Below are 16505 nucleotides of genomic sequence, written 5' to 3' on the forward strand. Positions count from 1 at the left end.
TATTGGTTTATTTTTTTATTATTGAAGGTTTTTATTTATTTATTTTAAGGCGTGTTGTTTTATTTATTTATTGTTTTATTTATTCAGTCAGTCAGTTAGTTATATAATATAATAATTATATATATCATTTTATTATGTTGGAGTTCTCTCTGTGTGTGTGTGAGGGAATTTGAACCCCATCCTTCCTGGATCTTTATCCACACCTTAACCCCAGTCGGTCGCGCTGTCTGCGCAGCCGCGGCGCCGCTAAACACTTCCTTGAGGAAAGAAGAGAAGCCGCGGGGTCTGGAGCTCCAGGGCTTCAGCCTGCACCGCCTGCCCCGCGCTGATGGTGAACTGAGGGACAGGGCGCGGGTTATCCGGACTCTCCGAGATTTATTCTGTATTCCGGAGATCTTTATCAGCCGGGGAGCAGCGAGCGGAGAGCGGCGAGGGCGGGAGAGAGAGAGCGGGCGGCGGCGGCAGAGCTGTAGCTAACCCGGGGTTATAGCTCACTCGGCCTCTATAAAAGTGTATAAAAGTAGCGGTGAGAATGGCAGATTCCGGAGACAGCGGGGGGAATGAGGACAGTGAGCTGTTAGGAGCTACAGGTGGAGAAGGTAAGACTGTAAACCCGGTTACCTTAAGCTTTATTTACCTGTTTAACTGTCTCACTCTAAGCTATAGCTAGTTTAGCCTAGCTTAGCTTATCTCTGACGTCACCGCCTTGAAGGACTGGCTAAAGTACTCAGTGGAGACCTGTTGGCCTAAACTTCAGCAACATTTCACTCTCAAATATATTTATATAGAATATAATTTATATAAAAAATAAGACACCAATTAAAAAATGAGTTTCTTTGATTTTACCAAATTGAAAACCTCTGGAATATAATCAAGAGGAAGACGGATTATCACAAGCCACCAAACCAAACTGAACTGCTTGAATGTTTGCACCAGGAGTAAAGGCATAAAGTTATCCAAAAGCAGTGTGTAAGACTGGTGGAGTAAAACATGCCATGAAAAAGAAAAATTAAAACTGTGATTAAAAACCACGGTTATTTCACCAAATATTGATTGATTTCTGAACTTTTAAAACTTTTCGAATATGATCATGTTTTCTTTGCATTATTTGAGGTCTGAAAGCTCTGCATCTTTTTTGTTTTTTCAGCCATTTCACATTTTCTGCAAATAAATGCTCTAAATTACAATATTTTTATTTGGAATTTGGGAGAACTGTTGTCCGTAGTTTATAGAAAAAACCAACAATGTTCATTTTACTCAAACATATACATATAAATAGCAAAATCAGAGAAACTGATTCAGAAACTACCACACAGGTTTAGATCAGGGAATTTTTTTTATTTTATTTTACTGTTTAGGTAATTACACGTGTATCTTAATTGTTTCCATGTCTTTAATATTAATATACAATGTAGGAAATAAATTAAATGAAGAAAAACATTGAGTGAGATGGTGTGTCTAAACCTTTGACTGGTACTGTATGTAAAATATTACAGTGACGACACCTTTAAACTACGGAATTTGCATTGGAGCTGATCACTGAAAAACATCTCTCTGAGGAATTTCCTCTGACATCATACACACACACACACACACACACACAGACAAACACACAAATAGTAATTAGTCTATGCCTACTTGAGAAGTGTTTCACAAAACAGGAATTCTCAGCCAAACACAAAAACTCTTAACTCAAGGCCAAAGTGGGGAATGTCCCTCAGCGTGTTTCCTAATAAACAGGCTGGACTGTGGGTTTCGATTTATTTATTTATTTTTTACCGAATTTAACCATAAGTTTAGCAAATGATTCAGCTAGTGCTGAACTATATGGACAAAATTAATATCACTTTTTTTTTATTTTGGTTGAAACTGTATTATTCATATATTTTATTTTTTATATGTGAATTTTTCACACTCTTTCTAATAAAATATACAGTTGGATGAGTGTTCTTTAACACTGGTAATATCCTCAGTATTCGTCTCCATATGAAAAGAACATTTATGACAATGTGATTAAATATAGATATATTGCAGCTGTGCATGTTACAATAACAATGCTGGTTTAAGGTCATTCTAACCACAGCACTTCTGTAATCTCAGTGATTACTAATATAAACAACATAAGACATTCAACAGTATAAAAATGAGATTACATCAATTTACACGATCTCCCCAACAAAAGTCCATTCCACTGTTAGTATTAGTAGTAAATAGTATTGGTGTAGTGCGGCTTCATATTGTATCATACACAATAATATTGGCAAAAATTCTGAGACAGTAAAAAAAACTCCATATCATGACATAGATATTTTTATGTTTTTGTTTTTGTAGTGCAATAAATATGATTTTCTTTAGTTTAGTGGTTCATTAATTTTATTTTTGTTACATTTGAATTTTTTTGTACACTTATTTTATTTTATTTTATTTTATAAAGTATCAGAGTTATGGTAAGTTACTGTTTATAAAATGAACAAACATGTACATATTTTTTTTTTGATTCTACTGGATGTATTAAAACACTAATACATAATAAAATGTATTTATATTAATTTTGTTGCAGCAGTGTATTCTGAAAACGAATGATAAAAATAATCACAGAAATATCCTGAGCCTCTGAGAAGTCATTTGGAAAAGATTTGAATGTTGTGTCGTGCAGCTCTGCTCCATATCTGCTGCAGACCTGTACAACCTGCTTGATTTGTGCCAAAGCACATAACCACATGCCCTATAACTAAACACATACCTAACCATATATGTGTATATATATATATATATATATATATATATATATATATATATATATATATATATATATATATATTTATATATATATATATTTATATATATATATATATATATATATATATATTTATATATATATTTATATATATATATATATATATATATATATATATATATATATATATATATATATATAGATAGATAGATAGATAGATAGATAGATATTACTCCATACAACACGTAAAATCCTAAAATTACAAGATTATCCTATATTATAGAAATTCAGTATAGATTATGGGTGATATGGTTTAATAATGCTGTCAGAGGCTGTTTATAAAAAAAAAGTGCAAAACAGAAGCTTTAAGAATGATGAAAGGAAGATATCATTCTTAAACACAGGGCTCAGATGACTGACAGGAGTTGAACTAGGGCTAAAATATAAAATTGTAATATTTGCCTTATCACAGTATAACATTCAGTGATCATATTTACACTTAAAATAATCATACTTTTACTTTTCTAAAAAAAAAAATCTACTGCAAAATCTACTTTATTTTCAGTAATATACTGATCTTGTATGTGAATGCTATAAAATTTAAGGCTAAACAGAACATTTAAATAAAAAGAAGCTGCCATTGTTTTAATGTTACAATATTGTTATATAATGTTTTTAATTGTTTTTACTGTCAGTTTAAATTTAAACGGTTTCAATGATTTCTTGTTGATGAAATGATAAAAACTTGTGTTTCAGTGTGTAATGTAAATAGAGGTGGATATTTCTTATATATGCTTCTCACATTTCTCTGTTTTTCCTTTTCCTCCAGATGTTGTAGACGACCAAATCGTAGAACAAGGCGCATTAGTACTGAGAGGGTACAACACTTTTCTCCATTCATATTCAGTTATTTAAATTGATCACATGTTTAACCAACTAAACCAGTCATTTCCTCTCCTCTTCTTCTTTAACCTTTTTTTTTTTTACTTGAAGGTATGTTCTTCGGCGGCTCAGTACAGAGAACCCTGATGTACGTGTGAGTCGGGTGGACCTTGGTGGAAGACCTGATGAAGGCGATGACCCTCAGATAAAAGTGGTTGTGGAGCAGCTTCTTAGAATTGCTGATGATCTGAATCGCAATACTGAGCTTCAACAGTAAGAATTTCTGATTCATTGTAGTTCTTTAATTTTGTATCAGTCTAAATTAAAGGAGAACCCTGGTGTGAATTTGTCTTTTGGTGTAGTGAAACATGATAAAGAGCACTAAACTTTGTTGAGTAGCCCACCTCCACTCTCCCGCAACTTTCCAGTAATTTTGGCCTTTTTACCCAGCACTCTTTACAGTGGCTGCTTCGGGGCATATTTTTCTCCTGATAAATAGCTTTTTTTTCACCGTTATCCAGGCTCAAAAGAGCTCCACACCTCATTGGTAGAGTCCAGAGAGCTCTGACATTAAAAACGAGGCATTAATAACTTTAAAAGTGCACAAGTACCTTATTAAAAACACTTTTTACATCCCGTAGTAATAGCTGCAGCTCCGCAATCGCTGTACTAACCATGACTATATACAGACATATATACATAGACGCTGCATAGCTTGCATCCTGGCATAGCAGCCGGCTGCTATATTGGAGGAGTCCACCATGCGCCCCCAGTGCATTTATTTGTACTGAGGAAGGTGTATAATACATACATACACACTGAGCCTACTTTGAATCTGGTTAACTAGTCATATATAAAGGGAAAAATATGCCCTGAAGCGACCGTTGTAAAGAGCGCTGGGCAAAAAGCACAAAATTACTGGATGGAGGTGGGCTATTCAACAGAGGTTAGAACTCTTTATCATAGTTTACCACACCTAAAGTCAGTTTTACACTGGAGTTCTCCTTTAAATGGCTGTGATATGTTAAACATTTTAGTTAGAGATGAAATACTACATTTTCTTTGATTAAAGGATGAAAGTCTGATTTTAACCTGAAACATGAAAACAGATATATTCTGTTTTTTCCCTGCAATATCCAATCCAACATTTTATGGATATATTCCACTTGCTGTTCAGTGATACAAGAAATACAGTTTTATTATTAGAGGAACCTTATGGCATTTGGTAACCTATACAGTTACTATAGAGTCTTCTCAGTATCTTAATATGTTAATGTAAAACAAACCTAAAACTTTACACAATGCTTACTTGGACAGCAGAGAGTATTTCTTGTTAAAAGGCCTTACTAATATATTAATCTGCTTTGACTTCTCTCTGGACAGCCTCATCAGCACTGTGCAGGCTAACTGTGCTCAGGATGTGTTCATGACGGTGGCCAGGACGATCTTCACAGATGGCATTAACTGGGGACGAATCGTGGCTCTGTTTCATCTGGCCTATCAGCTTATTTATAATGTAAGACTCTCTAGCTAATACATAGGGTAGCATCCCTTTTTAACAAAAATCCTGCCATTGTGGGATTTTGGTGAATATTATTTATCCTAAAAAAAGAACAGTGCTCCAAGTACACATTGCATCATATCAAAACCCCCCACCCAGCGTTGTTTTCCTGTTTTGCCCTGTAATACTGTATTCTAACAACAGTTGATGCTGTGCCAGACCACTAGGGGAGCTAGTGTGCTGCCATTTTAAATGAATAGCATTAGCAGAGGGCTAACTGGAGTTTATACAAAAAAAATGGGAATCAGTAAACTACACCCTACAAAAGCTCATTTTAAAGGTAACTCTATTCATTACTAACTTGGTTTCCTGCTCTGTGGTGGTGATGGCTTTTTCTAGGTGTTGATTTTAGGTGTGTAGGTCTTTTGGCTCTGGTTTGTCTGTAGTTGAGCCATGTGGCTGGGTTTAAATGGACTGATTTCCTGATTGTTAAATCGCAGAGAACTGCTAAGGTTCCCAAACGTGAAGATGAAGAGCCATTTTCCTATATAAACTCCAGAAAAAGTGCTGGAATTAAGTCTTTACATTTCCCAGAGTTGCCTTCTCACAAATTCTTTTCAGTGTTTTAGTGTTAGGCATGTTCTCATTACCAGGAAATGTTCTGTCTGGTTTAAGTATAGTGTAGCACCTGTGTAGGAGGAGGCACCCCATGTCTCCCTGTAAATTCTACAAGAAGGTACCTGCTCTGTTCTAGTGCTGGACAATAATTTATTATCAAAATATATATCAAAACATGTGTTCGAAATTGGAGTATACATTAATTACAGCATTTGCCTTGGACTCAAAAAATACTAAAAATACAAATTTCTTTTAACCACCGCTTCTGTCAGCTATCAAACATCACCTATTGCCATTAATGCTTAGGTCTGTGTGTATTTGTGTGTTTGATGATGTTTGCTAGACTTTGAGAGAGGAAACTATAATGTCAAATCAACAAACGCTTTCAAATCTTCCTCGGGAGTTGGTACGTACAGCTGTGGTGGAGATTGTAAGTACGACTAGATTTCTGTTTTGGTTCCAAACATCATTAACTCCCTGGGGAAAATGCTTTCTATGTTTACTTCTGTTTTTTTCTGAGGCTAAATGAGAGCAAGAATATCTGGTAGTTTCTTTATTGACAATTTGGAAAGTCTGGGCTTTCGGGTGAGCTTCCTACTAATAAATGTTTTCCGACATGATTTGAAAGCAGCATGAGTTAACACACATTTGTGCTGGCTTGCTTGTTTCCATTATACACTATATGGGCAGATGTGTTGGGACACCAGCCAATTATCAACTGTGCAGGAAAGTTTTTATTCCAGATTTTGGAGCATTGCTGTTAGTTAGAACACTGGAGGGTTGATGTGGCCTGTATGTCAGACGATCAACACTAAAGAGTCATATTCTATTGGCAGTACCTCTCTACAGGGCCTAGACAAGCAGTGTATGAGTGTATTGGCACATCTGTGTCATCAATAGGTGCTTATTAAGTAGGGCTGCAGCTATCGATTATTTTAATAATCGAGTACTCTACTGAAAAATCGATTCGATTAATCGAGTATTCAGATAAAATATATTTGCTTGCCTGAAAAAGGAAAAAAAAAATTGAATAAATGAAGTTAAATTATTTCAACTAAATTATTTAAACTTTTAATGCTTACATTTCTTGTAAGCATTAAATATAGGAAATAAATCAATAAAAGAGGCATAAACGTGTATTGGATAAGCTCGCCACATTCTTTTTCCACAAATTCTGTGGACAGGGGATGTTTTCAGAAATACTTCAAGACCTGTGGAATAACTGTGACAAAGTATTAAAAAAGTTTTTTTTAATATATATTTATTTACGTTTTACACTACTCAGAATGACAATAAATGACAATAATACAGTAAGTTCATGACTGTGTATTCCGGCCAGAGTAACTTTAGCTCAGCCTAACTTTAACATGTATTTCGCGGGGCACAGAAAACTAATCGATCATTTTTTAAAATCGAGTTACTCTATTTACTCGAGTAATCGTTTCACCCCTATTATTAAGCCTAGATTATCTTATTAGAGTACATTCATTAGAAGGGGTGTCCACAAACATTTGAACATATAGTATAACTTTACTATGAGATTCTGATGCTTTTAGTGAGAGTGTGGGACGTATGGTTAGGTGGTATGAGTGAGCTTTTTGGTTTAGTTCCTCATTTTTTAGAAGAGCTTTCTTTTTTTGAGCACTTTCCCACAACACTTTTGTAACTTTTCTCGTCAAGGTCATTCAATCATTGTTGCTTTGTTAGTTATAAGATTCTTCACACACACTTTGTTGGGAACAGGTCAGAACTGTGGGCAGGCCAGTCCAGTACCAGTACCCTCTTCTTCCACCACAATGCCTATGTAATGTGTGCAGTGTGTGTTCATGCATGGATGACCTTGCAAAAACTGTCCTCTCTAAGGCAGAATATGTTTGATCTTAATGTGCTTTTCTGAATTATTGCTACGTTACACAAGATATTAAATAAAAAAATGTTCTGAAATGCTGATTTTTCTAACTATTACACTACTGTACATGTTTCCACTGCATAATGATCTTTCCCGGATGTGTCAGATCCCAGAGAAGTTGAGACCATTTCTGAACATGGTAAACACAAAACTCTCTGCTTTATTCTGAAAAACAGGCTTTAAGTGACATTTGGGAATGTAACTCCATATTGTAGTGCTTGACAAATGTTAAATGCCAAAGCAATACCTTGTCAATGTGGTTTTATCAGCTATTGTTGAATAGAATTGGGACAATGTACTGATACATCTTGACTTACTAAAGTGACTGCTTCATTACTCCACATGGAGGCGCTACTCAAATGAATAGAGTAATCTGTAGTAAAAAATACTGGTTGTATTTTAAATAATTCTAAATAAGTCCTGCTATTTGTTAATTTAGTAGTATTGTATCCTCTTGCTGTGAAGTATGGTAGAGAACTGTCTTGTGATATAGAGAATATCACAGAGTCACAGTATTATATCAATATATCATCTTTATCATGGGCAACATATTGTATCGTGAGATGCTCTGTGATTCCCATCCCTGTTGTTAAATGACTGTTTTTGCTGTCTTTTGAAAAGCCTGAAATACAGAAATGGAACTGCATTAGCAAATTAAATGAAGTTGAACAAAAAAAAACATGAACTGTATATATATGATATGATAGTTTATAGTGTTTGCAATGAAGTAAAAGGTATAGTAAGTTTTATATGGTTTTAAAAGAAGCATTTTCCACACTGTCCCAACCTTTTCCCACTTGGGGTCGAACCTTTCATGTCGGGGTAGGCCTATTATGTTTTCCATGATTCCCTTTAGGAGATGTAGTAAAGATAAAATAAGGTCGCTGCAGCTGTTGAAGAGACATTCCTCTCACTAAGCAAATACCACTGCTTTGAAATGACCTCATGATTGCTCCCGCATGCTTATCGCTGCTAGAGCAATACAGGAAACTGACTGTGTGGAGAAAACAGAAGCTTCTGAAAAACTAAACTGCTTTCTGTTTCCTCCTCAGGCACTGACTCAAAACCACTTAGAAATCATCAAGAACATCATTAGCTGGGTATTACAGTATATCAGGCAGCACGTATCCGCCTGGATCAGACAGCAGGGAGGATGGGTAAGTTGCTGATGTGTGTTTTTGTGTGTGTATGTGTATGTGTGTGTGTTGTCTGGCCACCCATACAGAGCCACACAGGTCGACCAAGACATGGGCCACCACACACAGAGACGCGCCCACTCGAGTGCCAGGAAGTATAGGGGCAAAAACATGAGACACATTCCACTCAGGAATACACACCGAAACCTGCTGAACCCACTGCAGCCCAGACGCATGTGTACTGTACACACACACACACACACACACAAAGCACAAAACGCTGAGGTCCCTTCATGGCATTGAACAGTAAACAAAAGCACAACAGTACATGACATGCAAAGCGGGCACATTACAGTTATGTGGGCGTAGTTGGCAGACGTTTGTATTCCCTGCTACAACCATTATCACTGCAGAGACTAATTACTGCTAATTTACATTTGTACACACACACGCACACTGTCGCACTCAAACACTCTCTAAAAGCAGGAAGCTTTAACAGACAACAGAAAGCCAGTCAGAAGGCAGCTGAACTTGTGGCTTTTTTTTTGTACAAATTCTAGTTTTAACTCACAGCTCACAGATCAGATCGAGTCCTTCTGCTCTGACGTGTTTGTGCGACGGTGTCCGAAGGCCGCCATTACGCCCCGGCGGAGTTCAGATCAGCACGTGTGCTGCAGAACCTCCTCTGAGCCTAGTAGGAGTTGACTGCAGTTGACTGGTTCCTGGGGCCAGGCAAGTTTTATAGCGCAGACATGATCATAAAGGCCGTAGGACGTGCGGTGGTGGGGTTTAGACTTCAAACGGCCCTGCGTTGTGGCCCATGCCCTGATTGCTGCTACTAAAATTGCAGATCCTGGGAACGTGTCCCTCAGTAAACATGTGACGCGCTGTGATGTGATGAGAGAGGCCGGTGAAGGAGGGCACAGATTGAGAGAGAGCTGACTGAGAGGAGGGGGTGAATGAATTGGACAGAAAAGCAGTGTTGAGATTATGTTAGCGTGTTTGGAGAATACTTGATAAAACACATTAATTGTTAAGTTTCACATCAAACAGGACATGAGTATACATTAATGCATAGAAGGATGTGGTGAACCCAGCTTACAGGCTTCCCAATTTATATTTTTTCAATTAAATATATATTATTGAAATTATAGAAGACATTCCTTGGTTGATTTTTTTATTTTATTTTTTTAATATTAGCTCTTTTTTTTAACTCTGAATAGTTGATTTGTTGACAAAATAATTGGCACATTACTAATAAAATAGCCCTATTTGCAATACAGAGTAGAGCTTAGATCAGGCCCAAAAAATCCAGCCGGACCCGAGCCTGTGCACTTTGTGTTCGATCTGGCGCAGCCCACCCCATAAACAGTCGTTATGAGCCCAAACCCGATTTAAACCCAGCATTGTTTAGTAAGTTTTGCATTAAAACATATCTTTTTTTGTTTTTCTTTTTTTTTAACTACAATTCTGAGCTGCAGGTGCCTGTACTTTTCATATTTCTGTCCCCTAAAGCTTTCATTGACTTGTCTAGTGGCCGTGCCCATGCCCCTGCATAGACACTGGTGAGCACATGTGCCCGGAGCAGTGGGCAGCCATCAGTGTGGAGATGAAGGGAGCAGTGAGGGATAGGGGCTGGACTGGGGCTATACTTTGGTATAAAACCCCAAACTCGCAGCCTTACCTAGACAGTAAAGTGGTATATCTATACTTTGGTTTTGACTAATAAAAATATTATTATTTATTTCTAAAGTTGCATTTTAATAGTGGAAATTGTTGTGTAGATAGCTGCAATTCCATGTAAATCAGTTGTAAAATATGACTAGTAAAAAATATGTTATTTGATGTAATGTTGTAGCCATATGTCTTGTCAGAAGGGGTTTGTAGATCTGTATATTTGATAGTACAAAACATGTGTAGGTAATATTTGAAAGTAGGATTTATGCAAACAAAAATGTAATATATATCTTAACTTTGAGTTTTACTAGTAATTCTAGTAAATTCTAGGCTAAAATCTACTTGTGATGGTCCACAATGTATTATTTTGTAGTGTAAAATTGCAATAGTATTGTTGTTTAACTTAATTCGTAAAATTAAACAATTTAATGTTTATATCTAGTTGATGGCATACTGCTGAACTATGACCTGGTTAGCCTTTTTATTATTAATGAGTTTCTAATTTATTCTGTGGCCTGAATTCATCAGAACACCCACAGGAACTCCTCTGACTGCTCTCAGAGCACAGTTCAGTTATTTGTTTGAGAGCTAATTTTCATATTACAGACCTCACTGATATCAGCACAGTAAAGGCTGGTGTTGTGTTACTGATTAATAAAGGCTATTTTGTGCAGCTCTGTCTAACCCGTGCTGTGGACTGCAGATCATCAGCATGGCTGTAGTTATTTTTTTAAGTATTATTTTCATCTACTTAAAACTGGGTTTATATTAAAACACCAGCAGCCTCGTATTGCTCATGCTAAATCCAGGCTCTTTTCTGTGGTCTGTGGGGACGAGACCACAAGGAGGAAAAAAAAATCTGTGAAGCACTGGGTTAGAAATTGCAGCAACAGGTGCCAAGCCTGAGATAGCTTCCTCTTGTATAGTCAAAACCCCTGTTATTAGGTGGTGTAATGAATTATAAAGAAATTATTTCCTGCTTATAGTTAATAAGGGTGTAAGAAAACATCTATCATATCACATACATTTTCAAAAGCACAATATTGATTTTTAATTGTTAGATTACATCAAAAGATTGGTGTCAAACCAGTTTATTTATTTATAAATTTTCTTTTTAAATTTTGATCTAATCAATCACCATATATCTTCTTGCTTACAATATCACACTATATTGTGATATTGATATGTAACCCTGTATCATAATGCATATCGTATCACCAAGTTCTTAAAAATAGAGATACTTAAATGAATAAAAGATGCTATAATTGAACAATTAACCATTGGATCCCTAAAGAAGCATAGAGGAATGTTAATTCATAACATATCTTGTTGTGGACAATGTGGCGGGCCGTGCCAGGTCGGGCTCGGACAGAATGTGGACGGACTCTGATAGAGTCGGTCTGGATTTTTTTGGGCGGATCTAAACTCTAATTTACAAACTGCTGTCCAGTGACGTTTTGCATGTCTGTGTACATACAATTTTAAGAAAAATGTTTTGAGGAGGAAGAAAGAGGAACATTCCTAAACCCCTCTTCACAATCTAACATCCTATATATGCGTGCGTGCGTGCGTGTGAGAGAGAGTGCGAGGTAACAGTATGTGTATTCTTTGCAAACCTTCGCGGTACCAGGGTCTCAGTTCGCGCAAATGCATGCAGAATACATGGTACGAGACTTGTAGAACCAATGAGCGTAAAAAGGGAACTAGAGTGCAGACTGGAGCACACAAGCAGAGAGCGCGTGCAGGAACACATATAATTTAAATGATCCACAATCAGTGCTGCGCTGAAATCACGCCCTGCGTGTGTACACGCAGGGTTAGGCGCTCGTTCCCTCACTTACTCGCTCACTCACTCACTCCCTCACTCACGCACCCACCCACTAGCCTCTTTCTCACTCACTCACTCACACGTATGTATGTATGTATGTTCAGAGTTCTCTCCTTTTTTCTTCAGTGTCCTCACTAATAATCACAACCTGATGGCAAATTCAGAACTAGCAAATAATTTCTGATTATTATTTCAGTAATGGTGGATTATCTGAAACTAATGCTGTTGGTTTTTCCTCTGTTGTGTTGTGCAGGAAGGAGTTATCCGCAGCGTGTCGAGATGGCGCACCGTGACCGTGATCGCTGCAGTAGCATTCATCGCTGCTGCTGTATACTGGAAACGAAGTCGCTGAAGACCTCCCCTGTCTAACAGCGCAAATCATAAAACCAGCAAACTGTTATTTGCACATGTGGATAATGATATCAGGAGCAACAATACTTCCCGAATACAAAACTGATCGGTGCTTGACCAATATATTGAACTTATGTTGACTTATTGTTGTGCTTGTGTGTTAAAAGCCTGTTAAAATTGACAAAACAAATTTACAATTATTCATACACCTGCTTGATGCAGAGCACAAAGAGCCAGCGCAATCCATACTGTAGCCCTTATTTTATATTTGTTTTTCTAAATCATATTGTGTTTATATGATAATGGATTGAGAATTACTGAGATCTGCTGTATTTATTAAGAACAATATGTCACAGTTTTACACTCCCCACCAAGTTTGTGGCTTTTTTACAATCAGGGATGATCACACTCTTTCCAGCACAGACATCAGCCTTAGAGCCTTAAAAAATACAAACATAAGTGCCAAGAAACATAAGCACTACCTCCAACTGGTAAATGATCCAGGACTGATTGTTTACCACATCAATTTATTTTTATTAATCTGCTTATTCAGTTATGTGGGATGCTCTTTGTCTGCATGTAAAGGTAAACTCTTTATCAGGTATAATTATAAAAAAAGATCATCTGTGAATCTCCAGTTTTGTAGTAAACTAAACTGAAGACTGATAAGTAACATCTTTATAAAGCTGGATACATTAATCACTGATGCAACTCACTGTTCGGAAATCTAAAGGGCACTCCAAATGGACCACCAGTCTCCTCATTAGGTGTCAGGTTTGAGTGGCAGGTATGTGCAGAGATGATGCAGGTAGTGGCAGGCTTTAGGTGCGCTAAGTGTGCTATCATTTATGATCTGAGGCCTTCATCATTGTTATTCATAAGAACTGTCCAAATTAGAAGGGATGTAAAATGGCCTTAATAATTATGAATTTATTTGATGCAGAGGGTGAAATATAATTATTATGGTGAAAAGTTGATATTAATATTTGTGATGAATATGTGGTAGTTTTATTTGGTCATTGTTTACATGATAATAAATGTGATCAAAGATCATACAGAGTTTGGTCATTCTTACTGGAGCATTTTCTTATTAAAATACCCCAGCACTCTTTAACTGAGAAAAACTGTAATGTTCAAAAATCTAAATGTTTTTTATATTTTAAATTGTAGACAGAAACAATCATTAAGGATCACTTAGTGTATGTGATGCGAATAAGATTTCAAAAATATGATGTGCTTATATTTAAAACCCAATTTAAATTAAGTGAAAGATCTTAAATAGTAATGCGCTGTAATTGCACTGAAGAAACATTGTCAATTATTCAACAAGTGAATAAATGAAATAGCCTAAATAAATGATTGTCTTTAAATTAAATAAAAAAACAATTACAAGACTACAATTAAAAAATATTTAGTGAACATTTTTTGGTTGTGATTTAATTGCGTAAACAAAAAAAAATGTATAAATTTACTATTATATAATTAAAATCAACCTCACTGGCTTAATGTGTGAGCTTGTTTTAGTTTTAAGTTTTTATTTTCTGGCAGGTTGTGTTTTTTTTTCTTTGCTCTGGTCTGTCTGATAAGTTGTGTGTATAAGTGTCTGTGTGGGTTTGGAGTAGGCTCTACAGAAACTATATTAACAGATATATTTTTTTACATTAATTTTGAGAATATATTACTGCAGCAAAATAATTCAAGTTTTATTGGTATCACTTTACTTAGACGGTCCATTATATATGCTTCAAAGATGCTTATCTAACATTCAGCTGAATGACTATTAAATGCAACTGAACTCTCAGCTTAATGTGAATGATTTTCTTTGAATGAACCCTAAACCTAACATTACCCTAAAACTTAGGACAGGTGTAGTCAGGTGTAGACAGGTTAACATTTAGTTAAATGTTAGTTGAGCATCTACGAGGCATTAACAATGGACTTTTCAAGTAAAGTGTTCCTGTGTAATTTACCACAATTATAAAAACATTCAGTAAAATAAAAAAAGATCTATAAACAGTAACTTACCAAGATATTTGTGGCAACAAAAATCTACCACAAACTAAAGTGTAGCATATTTAGTGCATGCATATAAACTGCAAACAAAAGTAGATAGTAAATAGCAAAACAAATAAAAAACATGCTTTTAAGAATATTGCTGTTGCTCCGATATGGAGCTTTTTGTCATGTCAAATTGTTTTAGAACAGGGGTGTCCAAACTACGACCCGTGGACCATTTACGGCCCGTTTCCTTTTTTGGAGCGGCCCGCGAGGTATTTTAGAAATAGAATGAAAGTTGTCCCGCTGTTAAGCAGGTTTTTATAATGTGAGATTCAAAGTTTGAACGCTAGGTGTCACAAACGGGCCAAAGAGTCTAAAAGCGGAGAGGGTGCGCATTTCTAGCGCAGAAAAACAGGGCAAAAGAGTCTAAAAGCGGAGAGGGTGCGCATTTCTAGCGCAGAAAAACGGGGGGAAAGGGTCTAAAAGCGGAGAAGGTGCACATTTCTAGCGAAGAAAAACAGGGCAAAGAGTCTAATAGCGGAGAGAGTGTGCATTTCTAGCGAAGAAAAACAGGGCAAAGAGTCTAAAAGCGGAGAGGGTGCGCATTTCTAGCGCAGAAAAACGAGCCAAAGAGTTTAAATGTTGCCGTAATTAAGGAGTTTAATATTAAGAGACATCATGGAATTAAACATCAATTTAAAAAAAAAATGTAGTTTACACAACACTGTCAAAGATAAAGATAGTAAGTCAAGTAAAATGGTGTGTAAATGAAATAATCAGGAAAATGTATTATTTAAAGTGGTATATTTCATTATTTGTTTTATTACGAAGTGTGACCTGTGACTTCAAATATATTTCTCCATCTGGCCCCCAACAAAAAAAGTTTGGACACCCCTGTTTTAGAATATTATCATATACGATACGAAATGGAACATTTTTTACATTTTGATTCCCCCTAAAAATACTAGTTTTAACTGGAAATGAAAGGCTGATAATGTGCTCTTTGGCTTTTACACAGTTCTGTACTGTATACTGCCTCTCCACTCAGGCAGTGCTACCAGGCTTTTAAACTGCTCTGTTCTCCTCTGAGCCTCACGCTGCAGCTAAATATACTGCAAACACAGCCTGCACACTTCAAACCCACACACACACACACACACATACTAACTTCCTACAGCACACACTCTCTCAGGCCTGCCTTCCATCACTGGGCCCGGGTCAAAGGCTGCTAGTGTTCTTCACATGACACATCAGCTACAATCAGACAGAGAGCGCTGATCGGCGGTGGCTTTCGGACGCTGGCTGTTTCATTATTTCCTGTTGTAATTTGAACCACGCGTGTTCAGATGCTGAGGAGGCTCTGCACTATGTCCGTGGGTCCATTAGACCACTAGAAAGAGGCTTCATGTGTGGGAGCAGCAGGGAAGTAGTTTCCTTCCTCCTCTTGTCTTTCCTTGCCTTGCAGTATCTTAAACTGAAGCATATGGGCCAGGATGGGTCAGGGCGGGAGGGAAGGGGGAGGGTATGGGGTGCAGGGTTGTAGGTTCAGTTGTTGTGAAGTAAAGAATAGATGCAGTCTTTAATTCCAAACTGCAGATTATTAATAGTCTGAATCCAGGTGAGATTGACTTTAATTCTCAACGGTATGGTTTTTCACAGTGAGGAGCATCAGCTTCAGGGAAGGCCTTATTATTAATTATTATGAACAGTTTTTGGTTAGTATAACTTAGGGCTGGGCGATATTGTAAAAAAATATTCTTTAAAAACAGCTCTGTAAAAAATGAAGAGACCACTTCTGTTTCTGAATCAGTTTCTCTGATTTTGCTATTTATAGGTATATGTTTATAGAAAAATAACAATGTTCATTT

The 16505-nt window shown here is 36.6% G+C and overlaps 1 protein-coding gene across 1 annotated transcript; it reads left to right on the forward strand.

The window, feature by feature from the left end:
• The first annotated feature begins 217 nt into the window (after positions 1 to 217).
• Positions 218 to 13694, forward strand: zgc:153993 (Bcl-2_like domain-containing protein). Its single transcript, XM_007231827.4, has 6 exons — positions 218 to 599; positions 3567 to 3615; positions 3731 to 3892; positions 5003 to 5135; positions 8700 to 8804; positions 12542 to 13694. Exons 1-6 carry the CDS (start codon positions 533 to 535, stop codon positions 12638 to 12640), a joined length of 615 nt encoding a protein of 204 aa, XP_007231889.2. The 5' UTR covers positions 218 to 532; the 3' UTR covers positions 12641 to 13694.
• The last annotated feature ends 2811 nt before the right edge of the window (positions 13695 to 16505 follow it).

This window comes from Astyanax mexicanus, chromosome 16, assembly GCF_023375975.1.
Source record: "Astyanax mexicanus isolate ESR-SI-001 chromosome 16, AstMex3_surface, whole genome shotgun sequence".
Lineage (NCBI taxonomy): Eukaryota > Metazoa > Chordata > Actinopteri > Characiformes > Acestrorhamphidae > Astyanax > Astyanax mexicanus.

What these genes read in the sequence shown, in the direction of transcription:
- zgc:153993 (XM_007231827.4), top strand. Translation starts at nt 533, where the DNA reads ATGGCAGATTCCGGAGACAGCGGGGGGAATGAGGACAGTGAGCTGTTA. An exon ending in GGCGCATTAGTACTGAGAGG is followed by an intron (nt 3,616 to 3,730) that starts GTACAACACTTT and finishes TTTTACTTGAAG; the next exon opens with GTATGTTCTTCGGCGGCTCA. An exon ending in CCTATCAGCTTATTTATAAT is followed by an intron (nt 5,136 to 8,699) that starts GTAAGACTCTCT and finishes TTTCCTCCTCAG; the next exon opens with GCACTGACTCAAAACCACTT.